This window comes from Lepisosteus oculatus, chromosome 12 (assembly GCF_040954835.1).
Source record: "Lepisosteus oculatus isolate fLepOcu1 chromosome 12, fLepOcu1.hap2, whole genome shotgun sequence".
In the NCBI taxonomy this organism is placed as follows: domain Eukaryota; kingdom Metazoa; phylum Chordata; class Actinopteri; order Semionotiformes; family Lepisosteidae; genus Lepisosteus; species Lepisosteus oculatus.
The window spans coordinates 2814291-2838311 of NC_090707.1; the positions used below are offsets into that span (position 1 = coordinate 2814291).

General features: G+C 41.2%; 1 protein-coding gene across 5 annotated transcripts in view; it reads left to right on the top strand.

Moving 5' to 3' along the window:
- The window catches only part of mbd5 (methyl-CpG binding domain protein 5), a 59127-nt gene that overhangs the window by 19059 nt on the left and 16047 nt on the right, over positions 1–24021 (top strand). For all 5 annotated transcript variants that reach the window (XM_015358549.2, XM_015358553.2, XM_015358551.2 and 2 more), the window contains exons 2-5: positions 9324–10014; positions 12373–12475; positions 14365–14545; positions 15502–17718. In XM_015358549.2, the coding sequence (XP_015214035.2) occupies positions 9902–10014; positions 12373–12475; positions 14365–14545; positions 15502–17718 (2614 nt within the window). In that variant the 5' untranslated portion in view covers positions 9324–9901. The remainder of the gene's footprint in view (positions 1–9323; positions 10015–12372; positions 12476–14364; positions 14546–15501; positions 17719–24021) is intronic.

Genomic DNA, 24021 nt, shown 5'->3' on the forward strand with positions numbered 1-24021 from the left:
AAGGAGACTTTGTAAATGGCCACTCTTAAGTGGGTCCCTGCAGAGAGATTTGGACATGTAGGCTTGAGGCACCATGAAACTATTGGCTGTTCATTGCAGCCATCTCTTGTTTAGAAGCTGCCTAATGTACAATATTTGACTTATTTCAAGGCATTTTATTAAGAAAAAAAGATGTTACTCTTCAAGGCTTTGCTAGCCAGGAATTTCAATTCTAAAAGCCATTTAATTATTTCAGTTGGCTAGACATAGGTGGTACTCTACTAGCTGGTGTGTATTAAATGCTGCTGTTGCTTTTAAACCCACTTACATTACTCGCTTTGCATTGAGTGTAGACTGAAATCAAATAAACCAGTTTTTGGAGAGTGCCATCTTCACATTTTGCCTGTCTACCTTTGCCATTTTGGTTACATACAGATTAAATTGCTGGAGGTTACCTTCCTTGTGAATATCATGCCTGTTGTTCTCAAATCCAGTCCATCCCACTTAGAAAATCAGAGTTTTCTGGACAGACTTGGACAGACACCAGTTCAGTAATTTCTGTGAGGACATGGAGAAAACCAAAGCATGGTTTGGAAGTGATACCATTGTCTTATCTGCTGTTGGACCTTGCCTTGAAGTCTTCAGCTTTACAAGGTACACAGTTTCACAAATGAGATGTACTTCTGTGTGTTTAAGCGTTACTCTTTTGAGGTTGCCTAGAGTAGCTGCAGTTGTGAGCTAGTGCTTATTAGCAGCAGTTTGACTGTCTGAAATATGTCAAGCCATGGGAGCTGTTCTCCATCCTCGTCTCCTGCAATGAAGAATGCATCTTTTTTTTTTCCCTCAACAAGACAGTGCATGTCCGAATACTCCCCGGTGGGTGCTGAACCAGAGAGAGAGCACCTGACTAGGATAAAAAGTCTCTTCAAAGTACAAAACGCAAAACAGTCTTCCAGCTTTTAACCTTTTTGTGTGGCTGTGCTATGAATAGGTTTATTACTTTTCTGTCCTGTAAGATTAGGACCAATTGGGGATGTTGGTCTGTGAATTATTGCATTTATACATGTCTGCCAGTTTGATATGGATAGAGCATAGGCAAGCAAGAAAGAGACAACTTTTATTCTTTTATAAATCTTATTCCAGTATTATACTCCAGGTACATGTAGTGAAATTGTTTCAGATGTATTGCATGAAACATGTAATGATGCATTAGCGTAAGATGAATAAATACATAGATAAAACTGTAGTGTAATTCCTATTATAAGGTTTATTTTCTTTATTCAACACGTTTGTTCAAGTGTGCTACAACACATTTGTACTAAAAACAACTTGCTCTACAGTAGGATCACCAGCAATGTTTCTGAAACAATTTAATAAACTACATTCCTAGAATTTTTTGTAAAGATTAGTGGAGTAATGCTTAAAATGTGCATTACCTCAAGTCTAATTAGTACTCCGTTTTGCCTTTTTTTGGGGGTTAGATTTTTCAAACCACAAGGAAAAAAGAAGTGAGGCTATTGTTTTACTGACTTGTTTGTGGTGATGGAAAATTACTGGTCCTGTTCTAGTGACCAATGAAATGTTTTACGTGGATTAGTGTCAGCGGCAATGGTGATAAACTGAGCCATGTTCCATTATAGTTTGTGGGAGGTAGGCTTAGAAAGACAGAATTCTCTACCGCAGAGAACTTCAAGAAAAGCTGTGGCAAAATCATAAAGTGTGTGTCTAAGTAAGAGCAGCTTTAAAAGATGAAAAAACTAGGCAGAAACCGAACATCCCAAGCAAATTAGGAAGAACATTCTGTTTTTTGGAAGTACCGATTATTTCCTTAGTTTGAAATCTTGCTAGTACAACTGTCATGTCAATACAGAGACATGAGAACTTGCACACACATGGCTCCAAAGTCAGGAGTTAGCCATGGCGTTGAGTGTCACGGTGCCTGTCCAGGATGGGTGCAGCTCTCAGTGAGTACACCGTCAGATCAGGACCGGCACCATCAGCAGCCCGGGCCACTGCTCACCGAGGCACTTGCCACGCTCTCGGTTACAGGTAAATCCTCGGCATCCGTACAAGTTACCCGAGAGTAGTGATCTAGACCATCACGGAAGGGTGGGCTGGGAAGGGATGCCAACTTTTGTGTGCCCAAAAAGCAAAATTAGCTGAAGTTATAAAAATAAGAAGTGGTGAAGGATCCATGTCCATGGAAAGGGACAGGGTGGGGTTGCATGTGGTGGCTAACAGCTAGGAGATAGTGTGGTTTTGACACATTAAGGATGGGGCCATCTTTGTACAGTGCTGATGACATTTCTGGTGTTGGCTTGATTTCACATTTGTGTAGAGTATTTTTACATTGACCGCAGGTGGACTTTCTCCTGCAGGGTTTTGCTGTTAACTTAGTTAGTATCTACATACATAGCTTGAAACGGTTTTGCTGATAGATGCCTTGGATGTTAAATGAACAAATTTGTTCTATCTTGGATAATCTGTGGTGTTTTTTTTTCATATTCTCAAGATATTACTTGGGGAAAACAGGTGGTGTTACTAAAGTATTGTGCACACTCCTAAGATATTTAGAGCTGCAACACCTACTATAGGAATCCCATGGGACTTTACCTTCTCTCCAAGACAACCTGCCCTATATTTCAAGCCGTTTTTCCTAGAAGCTGCAGAGACAGTACACTCAGGACAGTGTTACATTCTGAATGTGATTTAATATGGACCTGGTAGCATGTTTTCATTCTTTGCTTTAACAGCATTGTTGAAGTATTGTATGTATGGCGAGGAAGCATAAATTTGTGATCAAATTTCAAGTCAAATGGGAGAGCTTGCCTCTGAAGCAGTGTGGGCACTATGCTAGCTTGAGAAAGGATGGAAGTTAGCTTCTCTGATGCAAAGTAAAGGTCTTAACCACTAAAAGCTGTGCTTTGTAACTGTGGAAACTAGTACTATAGGACAGCATCGTAAATATGAATATTTGTGCATAATATTGCTTGTTGCAATAGCCTTGAAATAAAAAAAAGTCAACATATAGAGCTCAGTCTAGTTCTTGTAATACTTGCCAGAATACTTGCCTTTGTTAAATCTATAAATATTTGGACTACAGTCTTCTTCAATATAGCATGATATATTGAAATTTCTGCTGCTTACATAAATCATGTAAAACACACAGGATGAAACTACAAGGGAAATCTAAAATGCATAGTATAAATGTTAAGCTGTTGAATTTTATTCTCAGATTTCAGTTGGGTAATGTGAAAATTGAAAGTTTTTTCATCGCTTTGATGCTTTATGTTTTTTTTTTACCCTTTTTAACCAGTTTAAGAAACCAACTAAACAAAGGAAAAATATAAGACAAAGCACAGTGAAAAATAGAGTTCCGCAGTATTATGAAAACTAGCTACATAACTCACAGTCATGTGGAAAGTGTGATGTTAATGCGAGGAATGTGGCTAGTATTTTAGCTGTCTGCTTGCGGAAATCTTTACAAGACCACGTGTCTACGGTGTTTTTATATTAATGCCAATCTCTGGCCAGTTTATTAGCACCCCTGTATGTGACTGTTGTCCCATGTTGTGCCCACATGAGAAACCATGAACGGTTGGTAGTGATTCACTGGATGAAGTTGCCCGTTAACCTTTGACCAGGATCAGAAACCCGATTTCTAACAAACTGCGCTCCATCTCGAAAAAGACCTTGAAGTTCCTTCCGTAGAGTGTCTGGATTATCTCCCACCCCATCTCTCACAGAGATGATTATTAATTAATTCGACTGCTGGATTGATCAAAAAGCGCCTACGGGAGTTACAGGTACTCGATTTTTTTACATAAAAATAGATGCCCATTCATCCAGTTGGGTTAGCTAGAGCACCCTGGGTAACCTACCCTGCTCAGGGATACAGCAGCCGAGAAACCCACTGGGACCCTAGGGTGAAGATTACCAACCCCAATCACAGCTCCTCCATTCCACTTCAGCCATGAGTGTGGCTGGAACCTGGTCCCCCGGTCTGCAGGCTAGTGTGTTGCCCTATTGTGAAAGCCTCGGCAGAATATGTTTCTCTTTTTGTTTGATGACCTACATGACTGTTGCTTTTTTTTTACAGAATGCTGTATACATACAGTAACTTAAACTGATGTCAGAAACATGAGCAGCTTGCAGCCCCAAAAGGCAATAATCCTAAACTAGAATATGCCTAAAGTACCCGCTATGCCAAAGTCACATGGAGCTTTGTTTTCCACCCTTTTGGTCCAACATGATACCAGCTGAGTTTCATTAAGAGACACTTCGGATGTGGACTTCAGTGCTGCCCACAGCTACAGACTCAGTTCTGTGTCACACCTAGGAGAGCACTCCATCTCTCGATTGAGGAAGATAAGCAAGGGTGTGCCATCTGACCTGCATCAGAAGATCAGAGCGAAGGTTAAAAATGAGAGGAGACCATTCGGCCCATTTAGCTTTTTTGGTAGCTTGTAGTGTGTTGGCCTAGGGAACTCAAGAGCAACGTTGGGTATCTCCTGATGCCCTCAACCCTTTGTGTAAAGTACCTCCATCCACCCCCCCTCCCCTTCACACTTCACCCCAGATCCACTGTACTAGTGAAGAACCGCTTGCTGAGCTAAGGAAGGGCAGAGCGTACAAGCCCAGAATGGAATTTAGTACATCAGGGTTAATGATAATCATAATCAATGATTGATTATTATGATACAATGTTATTTATGAGTGTATTTCAGGAAATGTAGAGCACTGTACAGTAGCACGCATGGTATCCACATAACAGGGGGAGATAGAGAAAGGGAAAAGCACAGCCGACTGACCTAGTTAAACTGAGAGTAAAGCGAAACTCTGCCTTCTAATAATACGATTTCATTTGTGAATTTTTAAAGTGTCGAAGGTTGCAGAGTCTCTGATTTGGGCAGTGAGCTCCATAAAAAGACTCTGTTGCCCATCGTGTGGAAGCTGCTTTTCAGCGCATAGTTAATGGCTAACTCGGCAGATCTCGGATGAAGAGTTGGACTGTACTCATGCCATAGGTCCTTTTGATAACCTGGAGCCGGATTAACTATTCGGTGAGTTTAGATGTGAGCAGGAGAGCCTTACAGTCCACTCTGAACTTCACAGGCACCTGGAGCAGTTTGCAGAGAACAGGAGCTCTGTGCTAATCCAAAGTTCTTTTAGTCAGCTCAAGAGCCACAGAATTCTCGTCTGAAACCTGCTCGGTACCTTATAAATTATCCTTAAATAAAGGTACATATCAATATTTGATCAGTTAGGCAAAGCAAGGGTCTTAGCTGGGCAGTGTAACATACTCATATTCATTGCATATAAAAATATTTTCCCCTGAATGAGCTTTTTAATGAAATTTCACACGATGAGGAGGCAGCAGCACTGGTCTGGATGAGGACATTGACTGGTCACCTAGATCACTTTCAAAAGCCTCTTTCAGGGAAGCTTCTTGTTTCTCACCTTGCTTTTCAAATAAAATGTGTCTCTGCCTGCACTTGTCAACTAGAAACTTCATTTGCCAAGTGTCTCCCCAGTCTTGAATCATCTCTTAAGTAGTTTTGAGCTTTTGCTAGGTTTTTAGATGGGTGAATTAACTACCTGAATCCAGATCCTTGGTTACGATGTGAAAGAATAATGGCCATAGAAGACAATCCAGTGGCACCCCAGTAATCTTACTTACATGCCACTTACTGTTTTGTGCATTTTTCATTCCTCTGCATGTTATGTTGAGCTACTGAATTTAAAAAGTTTTGAGTTTCTGTAAATGGGGGTCACGTGTGCAGGACTGGGTGCAGAATGTAAACAAGGTAACAACAAGAGGGGCTTCAGCTTGTGCTCACTGCACATTTTGGTCCTGGGAGTGTGGAACGAGCTGTCTGGCCAGATGACCCCGGCTTCAGTGATTGAGCCACCCCTGGATTTTGAACACTAGTCATGTCCCATCATTCTGTCTTTTATATTCTTATCCTTCTATATATGCGGTATTATCGGATACGAGGAAGTTGAAGTAGGAAGCCGCATCAGCATGCGTAGACTGTAAAGGAACAAGTGAAGGTTTATTCCATGCTGAAAAGAAAAGAGATGCAACATTTTGGCCGTGGAACCTTCTTCAGGTCTGTGTATTATTGGTATGTAAGATCGGGCTATTGAACCTATTTTTTTATATGACATTTCAATACATTTTCCCAAAAGTGTGCTATGAAGCTCATTGCTACTCATGTAGAACTCATCAGTTACCCCATGCAGCTAAATTTTGCCAAGGTAATATTTTGCATTCAGTATCAGACCAAAAAATACCATTTATTTCTATTTAGTCAGTCCTCTTAAAATAGTTAAGGCCAATTTAAAATTGAATGTTTAACTGTTACCATTGAAACTATTGTTTCAATATACTGTTACCATATTACCACACATATTTTGTATGTTTTTCAACATACTGTTGTTTTTAGGAAATTAAACTGTTTAGCATTGCCAGTATATAGGTGTGCCCTAAAGTCCCTTTAGAATAAGTCTCATAGAAGTGAAAGGTTTTTATTGAAAAGAAAGTTAAATTATTTTTGTTACAGTGATTTTCTTTGAAGTGTCCTACCAAACACATAAAAGGTTATATATAGCCTACTAGGCTAACAATTGTTAGCCTAATACGTTAACAGTGTTTGGTAGGGCTTAATGCTGTTCAGTAAATTGTGACTCACTAACAATGCATGGCATGTTCATAGTCAACTGATGTTTTTAAGAGTAAATTTATTAAATAAACATAAAAAACATTCATAAAGTGGAAGGGAAGAGCAGTCCGATTTTCTGCATTTCCTGTGTACAGTGCTTGGTATTAGTCATCAAAAACCAGAAATGTATAAAGATAGTGATTCATATTTTGCAAAAACATATGTAATATAATATTAGAGTGGTGATGTTGGAGAGTCATTACATTTATAGTTTTTCATTGTCTGCAGCACAACAAAAGAGGGATCTTGCAAACCAGAAGTCACATGATAATTGCAAAGATTATACAGGCGGTTAGGGATGTGTTTCTCCAGAGCACTGTACCTGCCTGCTTTGTGATAGAGCATTCTTCTGCCTAGCTGGATTTATTGAGATAATCGTAAAATAAAAAGACTTCAATTGCAAAACAATTGATGATACTGATGTCAGTTTTAAAAATGGCATTAGAGCTTTAAAGCTGTAGGAAAGTATGAACTAAATACGTGAAATATTTCCTGCCCAATTTGAAATACGCATTGATAAGGCTGTGAATTTCGTTCAAGATCTTTTTTTGTGTGTGTATTTCATATATGAGGGCCTGTTAATGATGTGAAGCGCAGAGGGCCTGCGTTTTCATTACTGAGCTGGAGTGTTCAGATGTGCACTACATTCATCAGATCTTTCAGGTGCCTTTATCAGTAGCTGAGCCATGTAGACATTTACAGTCCCCAGAGGGTTCGTCCTTCCCAGCAGAGCAGCTTCTCGCACTGTTGTTTTGGCTGTTGATGTCATGCTGAATACTGTAACGGGGAGTTACTCATACTGAAAGTCACCACGGCAAAAGGCCATTTTATTTATTTTCATGTTTTCATCAAGCGTTTTTGCAGTGCCCACGATGAGATCACTGGTGGCATTGAAATGATGACATCCTTCTCTGTTTTATTAGTTCTCTGTCTGTGCGGCCCGCTCGCTCGCTCTCGCCGGGTGTGAGCATGAATATTGTGGTTCTGGATTCTGGTTTAATCAGATCCTCTGCCCCCCTCGTGAAGTTTCAAGTTATACGTTCCATCCCTTTAATCAGAATCTTAATGCAGTTTTCGGTCGTACTGCTGTACGGTTCGCCCTGCCATTCGCACTCAGTCATGTGGCCAAATGCACTGAGGCAGCCGACCCAAAGCCACTGCAGGACGAAGCTGTTGGCTGCGAAGGATTTTAACAAAATTCAGCCTGTTAATAAGTGAGTAATGCAGTGCAACTGAAGGCACCAAAACAGTTGTGCTACTGTAAGATAACGGATGAGAATGCTCCAGGCAAGTGATTCACTTTTAATTTAAACATTTCTACACCTGGCTGATGAAATATGCCCCTTTCTGTGAAATAATTAGATAATGAAAATGATTGCCTTTTGCTCAACATTACCGTGTGGCTTTTTTTTCGTATGCAGATGCCTTCCAACTATACAGTTGTATATATAAAAATCCATCTGAGATATTAAAAGCATTTTCTGCTAGATAACATAAATCATCCATGAATGTCCTATTACCTAATAAAATTATTTTTTATGATTCATGAAGTTTGATTATATGTAAATAAGAATTTTTCATTGAAAATCAGTCTGAATGGAAATAAAATATCTGAACATCAGAAATTGGTGCTCTCTAAAAAAACAAGGCCAAAGATAATGCCGTCTTCTGTCGTAATGATTTGTTTATCCCTGCAGATTATCTTCTACACTATTTTACAAATTAAATTAAGTCCAGGTTTCCTATTATTTTGCAAGATACCCACTTCAAAGAAAAGAGAGGGTCATTCAGACAATAAAGACATTTCATCTATGCTAATGAAGTCCCAGTGTGCAAAGAAAGCCTGAAGGATTAGATCAAATATTATTTTTTCTCCCAAGGATACATCTGTGTGATATATAACAACCTGTTGTTTGCTGAAAATTGAGCCATACAGGTATTCTTCTTCATGTGAAAATATCGTGTTGGTTGTTGACGGAACAACCCTTGGCGCTGTTTTGAGTGTTTGGAGTGTGTTGTTTTCCAATTGTTTTCATGTACAAAAGACTCAATTCATAATATGAAGAAGGAAAAATGATCTTGTTTCTGTAGTCTGATATTTTTGTATGTGCTGTTTTTTTCTTTAGTAACACAGGGTAGAAACTAAATTGATGAAAGAAAACCATGAAGCAGTGCCTCACCTTACTGCAAAACAACAGTGAGAAAATAAATTTGATAATGCACACATTTTTACAAAAACTTAAAAAAAATACATTTTTATAAACAGTAAGATTTCTTCTTGACCTTGGGCCCCAGGAATGTTTCACAATACATTTATGAATTACAGTAACGCTCTTCAAATCATTACGTTTGACCTGAAGGTGTATATGCATAAAAGTTTGCTTTTTTTTAGGTGCAACTAAAATATACTCTAACATAGACTCTGTGTTCACCTGAGATGGTATGCCTTAATTAAATCAATTAACTGTAGAAATAAACTAAACGCTCTTTCCAGGACTTCATGTAAACACCCAGTAAAAGGAGTTTCAGGGCCCAGGTTCCCGAAGGAGCTCTAGCCTCTGTTGAATCATGTATATTCATTTTCACAGTGCTTTCTTTGTTGTTTTTTTCCTTGTTCAGGTAACAAGAAGAGAAGATCACAATGTAAGCCATCATATGTCCTGGAAGGTTAAAGAGAAAAGCCGAGGAAGATGGAAACATCCAAGGGCGTGACACTGGGAAGCACCGGCTCTGACTCGCCGCCTAAGAAATGAGAACTCTGCAAGTGCAAGTCAGCAGCATCTTAAAACCCTCAAGAGTGAACGCCTGCTTTTAGAAAGAGCGGGCTGTTGAAAGATTAGCTCAAGAGACGTTCTCACCTGAAAAATGTTTGTGTGGAGCGAGTGGCAGCCAGTTTCATACACCTAACTTGCCTATGTGACTCCCATCAAACAGGATTTTCCAGACTGCTCCCGTTGATGAAGGCGATGATGGGACGTCACATCGGTGCTTAGAAGGACAAAACAAACATGGAGGATAGCAAAGACTTGGTTCCAAAGTGAGCCTGCCTGCCCTGACCGCCCGATGCGCAGTGGTGTACAGTTTGCAAACGAAGCTGTACCGCATGGTCCTCTTTTGGAAGACCAAGATGACATGTAGTCTGGGGACACTGATGAGCGTTTGAGAGCTTCTGAGGCATCGTGTGCAGAACCAGAACAATGAATGGAGGAAAGGAGTGTGAAGGCGGGGCCAAGGAGGCGGGGCCACCTGCTGCCCATGTTCCGATTGGCTGGCAGCGCAAGGTGGACCCAAACGGAGTGGTTTACATAAGGTAAAGGCCCCAGGAGCTTTCCCGGCAGTGCCTCTGTCCTTAAAGGGGTCTGCGCTCATTTTTCTTTCTTAATAGAAATACAGATTTGGGATGAATAAAAACATTGACCCAATTAAGTATTCCGCTGTTTCAGTTTGCTATAGGTGCCTTCCATCTATGCAGTGGAAACCCAGCCTCATGTACTGGGTTTGTAATTTGTGATTGGCAGGTAAGTCAAAATTGTGATTGAATCCAGGCCTATGTTTACAAAGGTTTTCCGAAGCATTCAGAGTTTGCTAAGAATGAAGTAGTACATTTACCAATTATGTGCGCAATTAAACTAAATTTCCATTGTAAATTAATCTGTTCATATGCAAGTTGTAGCGTATCGTTATGGAACAATATCTTATTCAAAACCGGTAAGATGAAAAAAGCTCTTTGCTTGTCCACGTTCAGAGGTTGAAAAGTTCAGATCTAATTCTGGCCTGAAGCATAACTGTGACAGGGTTCAGGACACTAATGCGTTCCTGTTAGCGTCTTTTTATAGTTTGCAGAAATTGGATTTCTTTGTATTTATTTCATTTACCAGTAGTGTGACTGAGCAAAATATGAGACATCAGTGTGCTTTGGTGGAAGAGCTTGTTTAACTGGGACAGAAACACTCAGTGTGGATATGCATCTGTTACCTGGGCAAGCAGGCAGACCTGAAGAACAGAGTCCGTCACTTTTGTCAAATTAAAGAAGAAAAGCCAACTGTACTGTGATTGGGCCGTGATCCAGTTTTTTTTGCGTAATTGCACTTAAAGCTCTTCTTGCCAGAAATTTGACCAGGTGCCTTGCAGTGTGCATACCCAGGCGCACTTTGCCATCAGTAATTTAATTAAATCTAACCACACCAGAAGTTCCTGCTCTCTGCAGTGAGGTTAGTTGTTCCATTGAAATGGACACTATATTAGGATGGTCCGATCAATTGAAGGGAAAGACAATAAAACTGGCAGATTGGACGTTTTTTTAAGTGGCCGTACAGCAGGACAAGTGCACATAAAACCAAACAGTACATTGTCTAGTATAAACATCCACTAGGCAGGCTCTGGAGTGCAGTTCCTGTACTGTAGATATCGGTGCAGGAAAGGGTTCAGAGGACAGGGTTTGTGTCTGTACTGTAGCTGAGAAGCTCTCCTGAAAGCAGCCTGGAGTGCTTTACAGAGTTCTGAGGAAGGCCTCGCAAGACTCAAAAGAATATATATTTTACAGTCTTTTTTATTTATGTTCATTCCTTCCTCTGCTTCCTGTTCTACATAAATTAATAAATGATCTGGTTGGCCGCTGCTTCTTCAGTTTCATTGTGTATACATCTGGAGCTCACTGATATAGAGCTACTGCATTTTTATTAGAGGAGCTTTGAAGCTTCCTGTAAAAATACAATTAATCGTGAAAGAACAAGAGTACTTTCAGTCGACTCTTATTTTTGTCGAGGTTCCACGCTCTGTTGTGTTAATAGTAATTGAAAGCCAATTGCAGAAGGTGGCTGTTTCATTTTTCCATGTGGAGGTGTTGAACCAAGATGTTTTCCAGTCGGATTTACACTTCTTTGTTACACCGCGTTGTTTTTTTACAAATCTCCTTCAATTTTCCTCGCTTTAAGAGGTGCTCTCAGCCTTGGATATTTTCACAGCAGGATAGTTTACCAAAGTTCCCTGTTGTAAAGAGTTTAAACATTGTTCACCGTCTCTCATCTGGGCTCTTTTTCCTGCTGTTTCTGACAAGGTTTTAAAAATGTGCGCAAGTAACACCTGACAAGTGAATAGAGTGTAACCTTTATTGTTAAAACCGCTTTGTAAGCGTTTTCAGTGAACAGCACTGGTGATGAAGGGAGTCTGTATGGTAAATGTTCCAGTACAAGAGTGAAGCAGAACACTTGGAGGTTCTGACATCACAGGCTGTCATCTGAAATAGCGGTGACCTCTGGGTGTCTTGAATCTGGACAGTAGTTTACCAGAAAGCAGCAAAATTTGTCTTATGAAGAATAAAATGTTCGCTGAAGAGTGGATTTGACTTCAAATCCTCGTCACCGTTACCTGGACTTTCTTTTCCCTGCGATGTTCTTAAAGACAAAGTGCAGTTAATCATGAGTACATTGAGTCTGGTTGATGATGTGCTTTAACCAGCCCATAAAACCCCTGAACTCTTCATAGATTAAAAAACAAATTGCTGCTAGCAGGCCGAAACTAAAGGTTTTAGCCATCTACTGGTTAACAAATTTTAATTTTAAATGTAAACATTTTCGGATGTTTGGTTTCGTAAAACAGGGTTACCAATTTAATAATTTGTGCATCATCTCCTCAGACACTAATTGCTCTCTCGTTCCGCACCCCTCAGTCCCAGTGGCTCAGTGTTGTCCTGCCTGGAGCAGGTGAAGACTTACCTGCTGACCGATGGGACCTGTAAGTGCGGCCTGGAGTGTCCTCTTATCCTTCCTAAGGTACAGTATAAGATAAGATGACTTTATTGGCCCTATACAGTTTCTTGCATTAGGAATTTGTCTTTTCACATACCCCAGCTTGCTCTCCATCAGACACACAGGCAGGGAGAGAGAAGCTGGGGGTCAGAGCACGGGGTCATCCATTTATACGGCACCCCTGGAGCAGTTGGGGTTAAGGGCCTTACTCAGGGGCCCAATAGAGGAGGATTCCTCTGTCGGCGGTGGGATTTGAACCAGCAATCTTCCAGCCACAGGCGCCGATCCTTAGCCGCAGAGCCACCGCTCCACATGCTGCCTGCGGCTGTCCTTGAAGAGTGCGGGAACAGTATGGTCGACTGGGCGGGGCACCGTGTGAAGCGCTCTGCAGCGCTGCTCTGAGTGACCATGAATTAACATGGCCACAGCGGTGTCGCTTCGCCTGCGAACCGTTAGGTTTTCACACAACCCCGCCAGGCTGAGCTCTTGCAGCCCTCTCCACGGAGGCAGCGCCGCACTGGTGCGGTCAGTCCTCACTGGAGCAGCTGAGCAGCTGGCCCTGCTAGAGTCGGCAGTCAGGCGCCTGGAGACAGCCGGGCCCTGTGCAGTGCGCTGCTGCCCACCAGCAGCCTGCCACCCTCTGTGGGCACTTCTGAGCACCCCCCTCAACGATTCGGCCATGAAGCTTTCAAGGGCCCCCTCCCTGGGTCCCCAGAAGGAGGATTTGTTTTTATTGTTTGTTTGTTTTTTTTAGTGTCATAAAACTATATTGCTTTCTGCAGTGTGGTAATTGATTGTAGCCCAGCTCGAGGAGTAGTCTGAGTTGTTTGCAAGAGTGCAGTGCAGACTGGTACGCCCCATATCCGCAAGAGGCGTGCTAATGCTTCTGTTCTCATTCAGGTCATATGCGCTGCTGGCATTAATGTCCTTTATTTTCAAAAAGTTTTGTGCTGCATATTTTACATTTGTCATTTAAAACAAACACATTGCCTCCATTTTTATATAACAGTTTATTTTCTAGCTGCACAGACTCCTCCCATGCTGCCATGGCAACAGGGGTTGCCAAAAACCAAGCTGGCTGTAGTGTTACAGAGCCACAGAGAAGGGCACAACACACTAGTTGCTGCAGAGTTTATATAGCTCGGTAGCTCACAGAACCAATAAGTGGTCAAAATAATCACATTGCCAGATGTATAATAGCTAAATTAAATTAAATTCTTGAGAGTTTGTGGTGTTCTGTTAGATGAGGATCCTAGTGAAAGATTGCCACTTGTGATGATAATAACAGTGCATTTCGGGGTGCTGTCTTTACACAGTTTTGTTCAGCAAAATTTCAGTTCCGTTTGTCAATTTCAGAACTTCCAGGCTAAACACTGTGATTTCCTAGTACAGTTTATCAAAGATCAGTCTTATATTGAAACATATCTGCAATTTCACCTAGTGCAGTGTTCATCCCACCATGATCTGTATTGAGCATTAGATTTGAGAGCTTTCTTCATGAGATCACATTAACTTTAATCTAGATTTTTCGTGTGTTATCAGGTAACAGAGTTGGATATAAATTATTTAGGTAAACACTTTTCTCGTTGTTGCAAATTTGAAAAGCCTGCCCCTTTGCAGTTAATGTACAGACTAATTGGGTGGCAAATCTTCACAGTACTGTACTTTGTTCGAATGAACAGACATTGATAAATCCATTTCACTGTTCTTTTACGAGCGGCTTTTAAAGCAAATTTAATTCCACACTGTGAACTCAGATGTTCATTTTAATCAGCCGGCGTTTCTCTGTCTTTTTCAGCTTGACGCTTTAATGCGCAAGGTCAGAGACGGGATGCATAGCAAATATATGCTTCAGAAGGCTCTGCGAATGGCTGTAAAAGCTAACAAACTGAATAAAGAAATGCTTTCTCTAGGTGTTTAATTTTGATCCTGGGGCGGCTGTCAAGCAGAGAACAGCGGAGGATGTAAAAGCCGATGAGGACGTCACCAAGCTCTGCATCCACAAAAGGAAAATCATTGCGGTGGCCACGCTGCACAAGAGCATGGAGACGCCACATCCCTCTCTAGTCCTGACCAGTCCCGGCGGAGGCACAAGTATGTATGGGTTGTGTCAGCCGCCCGCGGGTCTAGGTCTGGGGGTCCGCTGCTGCGATTTCATTCCACTGGAGCTTTATTACCTGCCTGAAGTAATCAACAGCCTGTCTGGTTCAAGGCTGCAGAGCAGGCTTCACCTGCGGCTTGCTGGCTTGTAGTTCTCCCGGAGCAGAGCGGTGCACCAGTTGTTTTATGTAACACTGAGGTTTTTGCGAATTTGATCTTTGTATTTTTGCTCAGTTTCCTGTTCTTAGTTCCGGCTGAGCTCTTACTTAATTTATCACCTAAGTCGTTTGGACGACACCTTTCCTCCTTCCCATGTCAGGAGCCGGTGTAAAGTTAAAAAGGGAAAAAAGACCGCTCCGGTGCTCCAACTGCTTTTGGATATGTGTGGTATTGGCTGTGTATGTTAGGAAATATTGTAGACTTCTTTTTTGTGTTTTTATGAATGTAGGAAAAATTTAAATCTACTTTACAAAAGATTCCAAAAAAGGTGACAAAGAAGCTTTCTGAAAATTCAGGGTATTTTGTTAACATTGTGTTCTGCATTTAGCTGAAGTAGCAAATTGATAATGTTGCTATATCTTGAAATAAAGCATATGTCATTAATGAGGTTCATGGGCCTTATGTTACATTTTCCTTTATACCATTGTATATAATACATAATTGTGTTTTTGACTGGGAATTATTGCATGAATTCAAATATATGTATATATTTGGGATTATATCATGTCAACTAATTTTTTCTTTTCCATTTATGAATCTATTTCTGCTATTGGTTTGCCTTGCTTTTTAAGTATGTATGTGTTCTCCCAAATTATGCTGAGTAACAGCTAATCCCTAATATATTTAGAAAGTTGAGCACCTTGAAAGTTTCAAAAAAATATATAACATGGTTCTTGGGGTGTTCCAGATCACAAAATGATCATATTTTGTGTTTTTAAACTGAATTTCAGGCGCAACCCCCATGGTTCCTACACGTTCTGCAACTCCTCGAGCAATAAAGAATAAATCGCACGACGGAATACCTAACTCCGTGGTCCCGGAGTGTAAGATCCCCTTCAAGATGATGATGGTGGGACAGAGGCATTACCAGCAGGAGTTAACAGCAGGTCAGCAACAGGAGCTCTACGCTGGCTATCCGAGACAGAGGCTGGGGAGCAGCGAGCATGGGCAGAAGTCTCCGTACCGGGGCAGCCACGGTGGAATGCTGAGCCCGGCCTCTTCTGGATCGCAGATATATGGTGATGGCTCCCTGTCTCCCAGAACTGACCCTCTGGGGAGCCCGGATGTTTTTGCACGGAACAATCCCGGGTTTCATGGAGCAAAGAATTCTAGCCCCATTCACATGAACAGCAGGACTCCGCTTTCTCCTCCCTCCCTCATGCTCCAGACCTCCCCTGCACAGTCGTCCTGCGCCATGGCAGGGAGGACTAATATACCTCTTTCTCCTACTGTCGCAACAAAAAGCCCTATAATGAAAAAACCCATGTGTAATTTCCCTGCTAACATGGACATGCCGCGTGCAGTATTTCACCATAAGCCCCAGCAAGGGCCCCATGCTCCACCCCCACCTTCCCTGCCCCCTTCCTGTGCTCTTCAGAAAAAGATAACTTCAGAAAAGGACCCTCTTGGCATTCTGGATCCCATTCCCAGTAAGCCGGTAAACCAGAACCCAGTGGTGATGAACCCTGCAAACTTCCAATCAAATGTCCACTCTCAGGTACCTATGATGAATGTAAACATACCCCCCGCTATTGTCCCTTTGCCAAGTAATCTCCCTTTGCCAACCGTCAAGCCCGGTCCCATCGGTCACGGCAGTCACATGCAGAGGGGTCAGCACACAGCTTCCACCTCTATATCGCCCTCCCCAGTGACCTCACCAGTGCACATGATGGGGCCCGCTATGGGGAGGATGGAGGTATCCCCGCAAAGGTCACGTTCATCTTCCACCTCATCAGACCACGGAAGCTTCATTATGCCGTCGGGTCCACAGGTGACCTGCGGCAGCATGAAAGTTCCTCCCAGGTCTCCCAGGTCCTCCATGGGATCTCCAAGGCCCTCTATGCCTTCAAGCCCATCTACAAAGCCAGATGCGCTCCTTCAGTACAAAGACATGCCTAACCAGTTGCTCGTAGGAATGAGCAATGTTCTCAACACTCAGCCCAACTCAATGTTTCCACCTGTTTCTGCCGGAAATGTTCCACAAAAGAATCACCCAGGTCTGCTGGGAATGCCTTTTAATCAGATCTTGAATCAGCATAACGCTGCTTCATTTCCAGCCAGTAGTTTACTGTCAGCAGCAGCCAAAGCACAGCTAGCAAATCAAAACAAAATGACTGGCAACAATAACAGCAGCAGTGGAGGGAGCAGCAGCAGCAGCTCTGGTCCAGTGGGAAGTGGTGGCAATGGGGAAGGGCACAGCACTTTAAATACAATGTTTCCACCCAACTCCAACATGTTGCTGGCAGTGAATGAAGGGCAGAGCGGGCGTGCAGCACTACGCGACAAGCTTATGGCTCAACAGAAGGATCCTCTAAGAAAGCGAAAGCAGTCCACCAACACGGTTTTCAACATGTTGAAGTCTCAGATGAGTGCTTCAGGTGCATCCAAGCCTGCACTGCCTGACCAGCTGAGGAAAGCAGGACAAGGTTCCCTCCCCCCAAATAACTCCATGGCCCAGTTGCTTCAGTCTATGAGCTGTCAGAGTTCCCATATGGCTGGAAATAACGGGGCAGGTTGTGTGAGCTCCAGTTCAGGGATGCTGTGCGCCTCCGGTCAGCTCCATTTTGCAGACAACAGTTTGACACCCGCTGCAGCACAAAATCTGCCAGTGCAGCACCTCCATAACAGAAGGGAAGGAATGCGCTGCCCAAATGTTGACACTAACTTGGTTCACACTGGAGGCCACGTCCTGCATGGCCAGTTCGCTGGTCTGATGAACCAGATGCAGGCTGCCGGGAATTGTGGGGTGCTCGGACAGGCGGGGGTAGCCTTAGGGAATTCTGTCCTTGGCCATCCCAACCTTCACCAGCAACATCTTCCCCACCACCATCACCACCACCATCAGCAGCAACAGCAGAACAAGTCCCACTCAAGGAATCAGGCAGTTTGTGCACCAATGGTACCAAACAGCAATGGAAGCAACTGTGGGCGAGGGATCTCTGATGCAGGTAAGCCTGTGTTTTGAGATGAAGATGAATGTCTCGCCTGCCTGTGTTTTGAATAAATGGCTCGTGTGCGTTTCTGGCTTTTACCCAACCACAGTTTTTGCAGCAGATCATTTTAAGACCAGCTGATGTGGCTAGCGTAGTGTAATAAGTAGAAAAGGTAGGTTGCTTCGAAGGTGATGGAAACATTACAAAATGTGTATGTTTATGTTTGAGTTCTCACATATTTTTTAATTAAAATATTGGGTAGTGTACATCTCTTGATTTTTTTTTCCAGTCCTTATTTTTATATATACACTGAAGCCTATTGTAGTATTAAGTCAGAACCTCTATTACTGCAGTCTTATTTAAAGGAGACTCATGTGCACCCTCTATGGGTGATGAGTTATGGTGTGCTAGAAAGTGAAGAGTCTAGTAACCCAGTTACTAAAGCCATTGAATTTCTACAGCACTAATCTGAACCAGAGCTGGTTTTCTCTCGTACTGTCCCATCCGTTAAGGGCAAACTGATTAATACACAGGGAGCATTTAAATTAACATGAGGTGGGTTCAGAGACTAATGTAACAGGAGATGTGACCCCCCCCCAAAAAAAACTTTTTTGTTAAATAAAGTGAAGGGATACAGTGAAATACAAGTTTTTTATTTATTGCGGTGCTTGGTTAAAATGAGGACCTTGACAAAACCCTGAACTGATTTTCCTTGCTCCTATAATTGCCACACTATCCTTTTTTGCCCCGTTGAACAGTACTGTGCATTGTAGAACTTGTTTCTTCAACTGTCCTTAAAGTAACATTCCATGTGTTTAAACATTTTTCACACTCCTTATAAGAAACTTCTACCAAAGCGTACTGAGCACATTGTCCCTGTGTAGCCTTCTGCTGTTTACAGGCTTTTGTGGGGAATGTTGTAAGACTAAGCTAAAATAACAGTTTATTTGGTTAGTTCTGCAATCTTCCATATTTAGTTTTGACATGTCATAAAACTGCATTCTGTGCGGTAACTCTGTAAAGCTTGGACTTGAATATGTGGTAATGTGCTTGCCATTATTTTGTAACTTCTGTTTTCAGAAGTATTTAAAAATGAACACATTTCTTTCAGTTTATTTCAGTCAGACTTTGACTAATTATTATGTTTGAATTAGCATTCAGTTTAATTTTAGTTTTTTCTGCCTAAAATCTGAAGCAACCATCCAAGGAACGTGGTTTTATTGTGAATTGTTTAATACAGAAATTTATTCTGCAAGCTGAATTATCTGATTCCAAAGACATTTTTACCTTTCCTGGGTGGGGTTCATTGTCTTCTTGAAGTACATTATTTTTTCTCATGTAGAATAACATGAGAAACTGAAACACTGCTATTTACCCTGACCCGTAATTCCGTTTGTGAACACTAACAACAAACTTTTTTTTCTGGAGCTCTGCAAGTTCCATTTCTGCTATATAAATGAAGCTCATTGCATGTCTGGCATATCATTGCTGATAAAACACACAAACAAATGCTTGACTGGAGAGGCAGTGGCAGGATAGCAAGATGTTAAGGCATTGGGACATTACACTAGAGTGAATAACTTATAGAAGGAAGCAGCCTTTTGCTCTTCTTTAATACAATGTGATTTAGAAAGCAATCTTTAAACATTTTAATATAGAAATGTTTTTTAAGCAGTGCCTCTAGTGTGACTTTTTTTTTAAATTGTGAGATATTTAAGTGAATTCATGCTGGCCTGAAATATAATTGTTTACTTCAAATCCAATCTACAGGAATTCAACTGAACACAGAATATAGATACTTACAGTTTAACAAGGGCTGATGCATGCAGTTTGTTTTTGAATATTTAATAATGTGTTAAATATTTAACTAATTTATGGAAATAATTGTGTAAAGAAAGAGGAGCCTGCTGTCAGCTAAGCTTTCTTTGAAGTGACACTTGATATTCAAGACACTGCAATCAATGGATGATGTCATAAACAGTTAAAAATGACAGGTGGGACAGAATCTTCCAATAGTACATTAAAGCTGCAGTGTGCAGTTGGAAATGCACATTGTTCTCTGTTAATTTATGTTTTTATTAGTCTGACTTGTTATTCAAAAATCCACAAGCTGCTTAAATTCAGCATCACTTGTGATGCAGTTTCTTTTAACAAGTCAACAATTGAACTGTCTTGTAAGCAAAATTAAATTTCATTTTTCATATTTAATTAAATGTTTTAAGCCCTTTCAGACAACATGACAATGTGCAGCTGTTGGTAACATATTTTGGGGGATGTTCTTTCTTTCGTTCCAGGTATTTCAATGTCTTATAAAGGCTTGCAAAGTGTTTACCTAACAAAGTCAGCTAGGATATCAGTGTGAGCCATGTGGACACAAAAGTGATCCATGTGCTTCTAAACAAAATCAGAATGGGAATAATAATGTTTCTAGGGGGAGAGACCCTCTCCTTGGGACAGAAGGTATCATGGGCTCAGTCAGAAGGTACCTGACTTTGCAAAGACTGAGCTGAAACCAGTGGACTCTTGGAGTAACCCCTGGGGCTGTTGTGTGTTATTGCATCTCATACCCCAAGTCAAAACATTCACCTGCTCAAATTCCAAAACCAATTCTCCACCAGGGACACAGGAAGGCTCTAGCATAAAAACATCTGCCCTCATATGACATTTGAAACATGCTGCAATCAAGTGGGGCAGAAGTTGGTGTAATCTTGCCTTTAATGGAAGCCTGGCTTCAGTTCTCTGAGGGTGTCTGGTTAGAACAGCACGACAGTTTTCCACTCCTGTCTATACGAAAGCATGGATTCTCGTTTCCACTGAGCTCTGTCCAACGTAAGGATGGATCAAAACTGACAACGATGAGTTTTGAGGAGTGAACAAGTGGCAGGTTCTAGTGCTGACATTCTATGGAGCAATAAAAAAAGCATACCGTTTCTTTCAGAAAATGATAACTGGAAGCAATTTCAGAAAAAAGGTGGTTTAGCAGACACAGAATGGGTTAATTATACTCTATATCTATGATAATATGAATATTAGGTTATTAACACTGCAATAGGGGATTTTCTGAAGTCTGAAGAAGAATATTGTGTTTTGTTTAATATTCTTTTGTAAATATTCCCAGTGAAATAGTATTCAGCACTTTAGAAATAATTAAAGCCTCCTTTTCCAAAGTCATTTTGCCTCTGTTGACTAGTCTTGAACTTGAATGACTCATTCTGATAATGATTCTTAGAGCAGTAGTAGTGGGGCTTTCTCAGTGTAGACTCCTCTGTGCCAGTTTTAGAAAGTAATAACTACAGCAGGACTTAGAAGAAACATCAAAGTTGTTCGTAAAACAACATAACCTTTCAATATTCATATTTCCACAGGACTATCAGGCTGAAGCACATTTGCTCAGCTGTTACAACATTTTCCAAATGGGAGGATTCTATTTTAATTCACTGTCACTGACAAAGCCCACAATGAGAGTGCAGCAGCACAGAGCATGTGTCTGACTGGGGTACCCGGTTCACTTCATTGCTATTGTTTTCCATGTGTATGTTTGGGTTTTGTTTCTTTTGGAAGTGTTTCTTATCATGGTATTGTACGAGCAATCAGTTTTTTTTTAATTAAAACTTATGCCCTTCACCAAATACTAGAATTCTGTGTGAAGTATATTAAAAGGTATTCTGCCTATATGAAGTCTTGAAGGACAAACCTGTCTAGTTTTTGGATATAGTGTTATGTAGCTTTTGTAATCTGATGTTTAGGTTACACGGTGGCTCAATTCGTTTTCTGTCCTGTACGGATGTTTTTGTTTTGTTTGAAGTTGTGTTGAATGTGTTTTTAGGGTATGTTTTATTGACAGATCAAGGATTTACTTTGTGAAATAGCACCTTCATTAAAATAAGAAGCTACTGAAATAATTCTGACGGTAAGCCCCCAGTCATCAACATCCTGAAATATTCTTGTGACATTTTCACAAGTAAAATCTTGCATAATAAATTTTACTTTTAAAGGTTAATGCTTCTTTAAATGGGTTTTCTCTTGCAATTAAAGTCGCTTAATAGGAGACAGCAACCTAGTGATAGAAAAATCAATGTCAACGTTCTTATAAATGTTGGAGAAAAATCATAGAAAATGGCTTCCACATGGAAGCCCTTCATGCAGAGTGAGGCACACATATCATTTCATATGAAACATGATTTACAGTATGTGTTACAGTATTGAACTCTGGATCTAAACTTGTCAGATGAAATGGACAAAGCCTCTTTTGATTTCATTACAATCTCCTTTTTTGGAATTGCTTAAGTTGGAGGTATGGAAGTCAGTCAATGAGAAATTGTCAGTAATATCCCATGGCAAACAGTATTGATTTAAAAGCTCTACTGAAGGCCAGGCGTTCCTAGCAATGGATAAAGGGCCTTCATTCTGAAGCTTAGTCTATTTTCCCATAGTGATGTCCTTTCCTGCAATCTGTGAGAATTCCACAGTTAATGACAGAACAACATAAAAAAAGGCTTTTTGTTTCTCATAAAAGATTTAGCCTAGATAGACTTTAAAGATTTTCAGAGCATGTTTGTAGCTATAGTAACAACACTGTTGGTGCTGAATTAAGGATTCCCTGTGATATGGTTCTCATATCCATCTGCTAGTGTGACTTCTAGCCTGTGTACTTTCACCACAGGTGAAAGAAACAGCTTTGGGCACATTGTGGATGACTTTCACCTTGACCCTCTCCTTCTTGATTTTCTGCATTTACTGTACAGGTGCACGTCTGCTCCTTGGAAGTGTTGATGCCTCTGCAATATATTGAGTCCATGCCCCTAGCTTACCAATGCCAGCTGAATGGGTGGTCACATGGAATCTAGTTTTCCTGTTAGTCCTTCTATTTCTAAACCTATTATGGGGATTTTGGGGGAGTGCCGGGGATGAGATTCATGTTTTAGTACAAATTTTAACAATTATGAGATCTGTTATGGTACCCCAATGCCCTCTTACCTAGGTTATCACTTGGCAGTTCCAGAGGCTTTTACAACTTTAGACATAAAATATCACAGTCTGAAAGGGTGGAATGCTGTAATCCTATTTTAATGCCCCCAGTACAAGTTTTTGGTCTACGTAATTTCTGGAGCTTATTTGTGAACTACATTGGGGGTTTTATTTTGATGGGTGCAATGCTTAAATGCAAAGTTCAATTACTTTCATATTTTTGATCCTCCTTAGTGTGAATTCAGAGCCTTGCTTTGCCTTCATGCCACCAGGTGTGTATCTCTTTGAAACTACACAGCCTGGCACAGAGGTGCACATTTTGCATTTCACACTCATCTACACAGGCTGTGTTAGATATTTCTGTAGTGACTCGTGCAACCAGCTGATTCCATTATAACAGCTGATGTAGGAGCACAGCACATAACCAACTCTGACTCCTTCAAATGAAGAAAGCTTAAATAATGGCAATAACTGAATTCAGAATAGCTGAATGATAGGTCATAAACTTTTGATAACCAAACATTTGTACTTCTTAATAGAAAATTGCAGAGAAATTAAAAGTACAGGTAGAAGAAGTAGTAATCCTTCTTTTTCCTTAGCCACCTGTTTTACACCTACTGTATCCGGCAAAGAACACAACAGGCAGAGAATAAAATTAATGGCACTTATTTACCAGTGAAAGCGCTGACTGCATTGTCATTCTGTGCTACGGGATCTTCTCAGAGGTCTGCTGCTGCTGCAGGTATAAGCCAGGGGACAGCTTTAGCAGGTGGAGTTGGGTGAATGTTGCCTCTCACAAGCTGCAGCACACAACCAAACGAGCATCCGGGATAAACTCTGGCTTCACCAAGCTCATGCAGTAACGGATTTGGGAATGTCCGGGAACATTCACTCACAGATGCTGGATCAAACCACATGTTTCGACTAGCAAGATCTCTGTGTTCAGAAAATGTGAAGGAAGTCTTTGATGCGAATAACCTCATCAAACGTGTGCTTGAAAACTCTTGGATCAGCCCATGATTAATTTATTCTCGCAAACTCACAGGTGGCAGCTGTGTTTCAGCGAGATGACCGTCCAAGTGGCTGGCTGCCAGGGGACAGCAGGTACCCACTGAAGCAGTGACTGTTTACACCTTTCTTTGACCCTAATATTCCCTCTAAGCAAAGGTGCCACTGTGACATCATTCTGTTCTCATAATGTGGCTGAGATCACATTTGATCAGCTAAAAAAAAAGAGATTCGGTAGTTTGAATGCTTTGACAGGGACTGCTTTCAAGGCTCTGGGGTTTAGCAATGTGCATTGTCGTTAACTTTCTATAAATCGTTCTCATTTTTTAACCTTCAGAGATC